This window comes from Opisthorchis viverrini (assembly GCF_000715545.1).
Source record: "Opisthorchis viverrini unplaced genomic scaffold opera_v5_9, whole genome shotgun sequence".
Lineage (NCBI taxonomy): Eukaryota > Metazoa > Platyhelminthes > Trematoda > Opisthorchiida > Opisthorchiidae > Opisthorchis > Opisthorchis viverrini.
Window position 1 is genome coordinate 778,204 of NW_008751665.1, and position 6,835 is coordinate 785,038.

General features: G+C 43.9%; 2 protein-coding genes across 2 annotated transcripts in view; one reads left to right on the forward strand and one right to left on the reverse strand.

The window, feature by feature from the left end:
• Positions 1 to 4,688, forward strand: part of T265_00862 (hypothetical protein) — a gene marked incomplete at both ends in the record, with an annotated part of 6,465 nt that extends 1,777 nt beyond the window's left edge. Inside the window, 3 exons of the mRNA XM_009164757.1 lie at positions 2,115 to 2,201; positions 2,827 to 2,974; positions 4,582 to 4,688. Of these exons, the coding sequence (XP_009163021.1) occupies positions 2,115 to 2,201; positions 2,827 to 2,974; positions 4,582 to 4,688 (342 nt within the window). The remainder of the gene's footprint in view (positions 1 to 2,114; positions 2,202 to 2,826; positions 2,975 to 4,581) is intronic.
• The window catches only part of T265_00861 (hypothetical protein), a gene marked incomplete at both ends in the record, with an annotated part of 29,678 nt that overhangs the window by 2,799 nt on the left and 20,044 nt on the right, over positions 1 to 6,835 (reverse strand). The gene's annotated exons all lie outside the window — the stretch shown is intronic.

Here is a 6,835-nt window from a genome sequence, read left to right on the forward strand (position 1 = left end):
GTAGAGGTAGCTGCAGCATAAAAACAGCCGACGGTTCGGTCACCATTTAGGGGAGTTGTATTTCTGTATTAATCTAAAACCGAGCAATCTTGGATAGGCGTCAAAGATAAAGCAGTACGAAGATTTGTACCCTGAAGCGTAACAAAATAAAATAGTTCCAAGTTTGCTCAGACACCAGGATTCAGAATGAATTTAACAAAATCTCAGCTTTTGGGATATCAGAACATCCTGTGAAATGAAATAGTTCCAAGTTTGCTCAGACACCAGGATTCAGAATGAATTTAACAAAATGTCAGCTTTTGGGATATCAGAACATCCTGTGAAATGAAATGAGGCCTAAAATGTTCCCAAATTTTGCGATCTAGACTTGTTAGTGTACGGTCCAAAAAGAAACAGACTGGTTGTGAACTGGGAACATTAGGATCACTCACCATGCAGGTCTAAACGGACAACTTCGGTGCTCTTGGTAGTTCAGTTGATTGCCAACCCGAGGCCACATTCGAGCGTGAAAACGTACGTTTCAGAGATCCAAGTGGTTCTACGTTAAGCAGAGGTTTGAAAACGGTGGCGCATCACAACACTGAAGTATGGTTCCCCGCCTGCCTATGTGCCACATGAGTCCTGTTAATCAAGCTAATATGTTGCCAAGCTGTCACTCCTACCTTTCACTAATGTACTATCAATTAGATCGTTGCTCACGGGTACTTGAAACGATGTTGATTCCAGACAACTGTGACCTAAACTGCTCAGTTGCAGATGTATTCGTATTTGTTTGGTGTGGCAGCTGCCGCCGGTCTGAGAAGTTTGAGCCGGAATATTTTTCCTGCTTTACTGCGCAAACCATACAAATGGAACGGGTGAGCACAACGGGCTTCAACTTTGCGACATCACCAGCACGTCGAGCTAGCCTTTGTATGGACTACTTCAAAGTGTTTAAATATATTAAGGCTACGTGTATCATCTATTTCTGATAGTGATTCGTCACTTCTACCGTTGAGTGGGCTCAAGTAGAGGAAAGTAAGATACGGGTCGGAACATGTTAGTAATCCATTCACAGCTTAGCTAGCTTGTCAGAACTCGAGGATAATGTTCCGAAATGCAGAAGATTTATTTAAGGAATATCTTGCATGAACCAAATCCGTGACTTACTGGTGGCTGCATGCATTGTGAAGTACTGGGTACACAATGTATTGAAGAGCTTTTTCAGCCAATTGAAGAGTTGCACACAATATGTCACTGTGCAATTTTTGCCCTAATGTACAATCATATTATCGAGCACTATATTGCGGCAAACATGTGGACGAGAATGACGATAAAGTTCTTCGAATCCACTCCGACAAGTTCACCCACATAAGGGGCATAACTCAAATAATTGGTTCGGGTTGTGGAAAAATTCCATCTCGGGTTTTCACACTCTTCCTGGTGCCCCTGAGCACCAATACTTGCCTATCGGGCAAATATCAGAGCAGATTTTGGTTGCATGAAGATAACTTCACGAAATGTTTCGGAAACTTTGTGCTACTTCCAGCGTCTACTGAATGATCGTTAGGAGTTGGTGCCCCCCTTGCCACTAAGGTTGCCTAACCCATGGTTTTTTGAAAGGTGAAGTGCACAGTGTTGCTTGACAATATTATGTTAATCAACACTAGAATCCTAACAAAAATACTTTGGACTTCTTGGATTTCCACTTTCCGTCAACATACTGGACAAAGGTTCGAATACCGGATGTTACGTGAAGATGGGAAAAACGACTATCTGAATGGCATGGAGATTTCAAACTGTTCTAAATCCCCAGGCCAGTATTCGAGTCAGAATGCAGGCTTCATGCATAGAAAGGTGTTTTGTCGGTATATTTGCGGTGACTTTGACAAATCTTGGCGCTTCTGCACACTGGTGAAGCACAGGTCGAGCCATGAGAGTGATTGAAACCAGTTCGGTGGTTTTGGTGGATCAGACCGAAATTCGAAGTAGTCATGCTGGTTGCCGCTAGGTGAGTACGTAAATAAATATTAGTGGATAAATTCGGCAAGAACTGATCAGCTTTGTCTAACTGTTGTAACTGGTAATGTGGTGAAATATTGGTAGCTCGGGTGAGTTTATTGGTTGTTGATCAGATGGCTGTTGATCTGTTCGCCGAGCTTGGCAATTGGCTTGCAAACGTTTCGTCACCATACGAGGAGACATCATCAGTGCGCAGTTGGGTGGGTACTTCTTCCTTGCCTGCGTGTGTTTATATAGCAGTCAAACTGTAACTGTTTACACGTGTAAAAGAGGCACGCCTACAGTTAACTCAAGCTTACCTTCGCATGACCTTATCACCACTGCATCAAGCTTCACGAACTGGGCAAACAGAGAAGCGCATATTGTGGGATGAATGAATGGCGGACAACCAGTTTTGAGAGGTTTGTTACTGCGACAGATGCAAGGCACATTGTAACCATTGTGGCCTCTATGGTGTGGAGAATATGGTCAGAATCAGACCACATGTCGGGCGAGTCCTCTGACTACTGAGCTAGACTATTTATAGAATTTGGTCATGACAGGAGACTAAACCAAATCCAGCTGATTCTCTTATTTATGAAACGGACTATCATAAACATGGAGATTCGGCCGGGATCCAGTTGAATCTACGGTTAAAGTTAAATTAGTTTGTAAATGAGAGTAATTTTCAGGCTCTGTCCTATTTGGGTTCAAGTAGAACACACGGTCGAGGGGACCTCGGGAACTTCGCCTACCTGATAAGCCCTGAAGAAGGTGATGTCGGTCGTGAGCCGTCACAATTTTTCAGCAACCTTGTGAGTAGTGTGTTACGTGTAGGTAGTATAGTGTGGTCCCGATAAACACCCTCATTTCCAAATCAGTCTGATTTTCACGGGAGACTCAAGTGAATATTTCGTTTATGATATTCTTCAACTGAATGTGCTGCACACAGGCCGCCTCATGTTTCAGTTGATACGATATTCGAGATATCACAGTGTGTTTTCATAAAGGAAGCTACTCACAAGGTTGCTGAAAACTCTCCGATGGAAACTCGGGGACTGCGCCTACCTGATGAGCCCCAAGGAGGGCGAAGCCGGTCATGGGTTGTCGAAGTGTCTTCCGCAACCGCGTGAGTAGTTTCTTTTATGAAAAGTATACTGTGATGTTTTCGAACAATCGCTGTTGCAATTCTCGGGGAACATTACACCTCGTAGAACGCAGAGTTACCACGTTCTCGTGCAATATAGGTAAAAACTTGTCACTGATAACACTCTCCTTTATCCAACTAACTATTCATGAGGCAGTAGGCAGCACCTGTGATGAGGGACAATTCGTTTTGCGATTATCTTCAGCGGATCTAAGGTGTGGTACAATACCATACAGCATCCAACATTTGACCCAGTATTTCACTCAAGGTTTTCATCAGTCTGTGCCACAAATCATCCTCAGGACTAGTGAGAGGTGACCAACCAAGAAGGGGTCATATTCCTGCAAAGCAAGAACGCATGTTAGACACAATGTACAGGCTTGTCGCTTTAAATCTGGGTATTAGGGATCATACTTGAAAGCGCACAAAACGAGCCACTTCTATGTGCTACTGCCGTTTACATGGGGATTTCGTCCTTAACTAAATCGTCTCATTCTAGCACTGTCTGTTCGGCGAAGGCGATCTAGGCATCTGTAATTACAAGTCGGGAATTGTGAAAGCTAAGTGCGTAGCAAAGCGAAAACTACACTGTAACCAAGGGTTCCTTGAAGAGACACTACCATAACACTGGGAACACTGAGATGACTTTTAGAGCACTCAGTTGTTTCATTTTGGAGCTTTACTCATGTGGTAAACGTATGTGGCGTGAATGCGTCAGCTACAATGATAATGAACACATGCCGTCAGGTGACCGGTGCGATCTTCCTTCCGCGATTGCCTCAGTTTGTAGCTAATGTTCATCACCGTCACCATACACAGCAACACTAGGGTTTACACTGTTGCGTCACTGCTCTGCGTCAGCTGGAAACAAATTTACAAGGCGACGATTCGGAATAGATGGAAACAATCATGATACAGTTTGACAACTTGTCTACACTTCAGTGATTTCTGGTGTACCTGTTTCCTATAACTCCATTTTTAACTGTTCAGTAAACGCGCCGCGGAAAAAAAATTGGGGAACCTATGTGTTTTACCGTAGCCCTAAAGGTAGTGAGTGATTTTCGTTTAGCAGGTTATTGTACTGTCGAAAAACAGGATTTAACTGGCTCAGGTACATAAAACCATGGAAGACCACCTCGGTATGGTGTCGACTTGAACGACCTTTCAAAGACCTACTTCAGTCTTATGACATCGGAACTATTGAAATTCCTTTTTTCATGGTTTTGTTTAATGTCTGGCTGATAGTTTGACTTCCTTCATCTTTGTTTCAGAATCCACAGATGTATCTCCTTGACAAACAAGACACCCATCCGATGAACATTATTAGCTGATAATCGCGCACTTTCTGGGCACATGACTGTGCTTTAGATGGCCCAGTGCTTAGGGCGCGAATTTGCTGGCCGGAAGATCCGTGGTTCGAACCCGACCTCTGTGTCTGGACTTTCCCTGTCTAGGCTTGGGCGACCTGGCAGTATCTCAGCCCTCGTGCTTCTTTCTGGCAGTTAGGCACCGAACGGTTGCTACAGCGGAAGGATACTGTGCTTCCGTAGCAGGAACCTGAAATGAAATTTCAGTCGACCTCCGTTTTCGCAGAAGTGGCGCTTTCTCGAGAAAAACAACTTTCAGAAACCGGAGCAGTAAGTTCCATCGCTCGCAAGAACCAGTTTTTTTCCAGAGTTTTGTAGAATATATAGGCGGTTCCTAAACACCTTTTCCCCTGAAAACAGATATTGGTCTGCTTGCCACACTTCGATCCAAGTTCTGGTTGCTTCACTATCTAAAGCTGTTTTGATCTGTGTGCGGGCTTTTCAAAACCTGTTGGAATGCAGTAGATTGATAGCGTCCGGTTAACTATTCTTAGTTTGCCGAGTTTGTGCACCCGTACACACAACGTAAACAGATTTTCACCACTGATCGATTATGTGCTCGTGTTCAGCTGTGCGCCTGCACCGAAACTTGTGCCGCTATCAATTATTCCACCGAACATGGTTGGGCCTACAAGCGCGTGTTGTGCACATTTGACGGAACAATTTTCTATGCATTGTGACAGTGAACTTCTCTGATAAAAATAATGGTTCGTTTGGTTTTCTAAGCAGTTGGAAGAGAATCGTGTGGTGGGACGTAGTTTGATGGAGTGCACTGATTGCCGAAAATATGCAAACGGATGCTCAGCTATCGGCTAGGCGTTCGAGCAACATATGCGTTCTATGCAGTGCTTTTTTAGAGAGGAATCCTCGGTCCACATCTTTTTGCTAATTAACTCTCTTTAGGAGCATGAGGGTCGACCACAAATAAACTTATCCATACCTATTGGGCCACAAACTCTCCAGCTATTTAGTTTTGGCCAATCACATCGAAACAACATCAGTCGACTGAGTTTTACTCATAACAGAGCTACGGCGATGCTTTTTTGTAAGACAACTAGCCACCTTACTAACTCACCCTGAATCGGGCTTGGGTAATGTTTGAATGAAGCAGAGCACTTTAGTAGTTTACTCAGTGATTCCTAATGTAATTATTTCGATGGTCATTGATCTATTCGATTCACCATGGTTTAAATTACTTCTTCCCAGACAGTCGTTGATGTTTTGATGCGCCAAATTCAACCATGTTAATCCTCCTGCAATCTACGTGTCGCCTGTAGTTATGCGATCACCACCGACTCGATGCTGAGTTTAGCCCGAGCCATCCTTCCAAACTTTCGTGCCATTGATTTGGCAAAGGGGTATGAAAGAGATTGCTAAACGTTTGGGTGCTTAGGTGCTATTCGCCTCTAGGATGGGGGTGACCCTCACTGTGCCTGGTTGGAGACACTACAGGATATGGCTGCCAACCGATGTCAGTGGCGTTCTTGTTGTCAGTAACTATCCAGATTGCCTGAATGAATGTCTGGAGGTGTAGGCACCTCGGAATGATTATAGTAAGCTAGCACTAAGCCCTTGCCCGTCCACCTTTACTCTTTTCTTCACAATAAGGCTTTCAAAAAAATCATGGTTGTACGGCAGTGAAGCATCGGTGACACTGACTGATGTCATACTGCTGATGATGGAGATCAGGTAAGGCGGTTCTATACTTATGGTATGGCGGTTCTATACTTAGCTGTATATATGAAGTAGACATCGTCTTGTTTCGGTCAACAAATTCCCAACAAATTCTAACAAATGCAGGCCATCGTGAACATGTCAGCCCACGGTGAAGCATCGAAGTATCGGTGGCTGAGGTGCGTTATGCCAAAGTCCGAAGCCATATAGGTCGTCACACACAATAGTTCCAAAGCACGCCTCAGTCCTTGGCTATAATTTGGTTCGTTCTTGCACGAAAAAGTGATAGTGGGGAACTTCGAGCCATAATATTAAAGTTTTCCATCTCCATTTGTGCCTCTCAACGATGGATGTCATTGGAACCGGGCAAAATCGTTCGTTGTTTGGAGATCTTCATCATTCGGGGTGGCTTTTACGATTATATTGTAGTGCGTTTTCAGCGGAGCATTCATTTAGTTCCAAGATTGCACGGCTGAGTTGACCGATTTTACCAAATAACTCTTCGATCTCCAACGTTCTGGAACTTTGATTTATAGAGACAATGATCGCGGAAATCGCACACTAAATCCTAGTTGCTAGGGCGGTGTTGTGAAGGACTTACCAGAGTAGTAGCCTCTCTTAATGCATCAGTTCCACAAGTGAATATATATATATATATATATATATA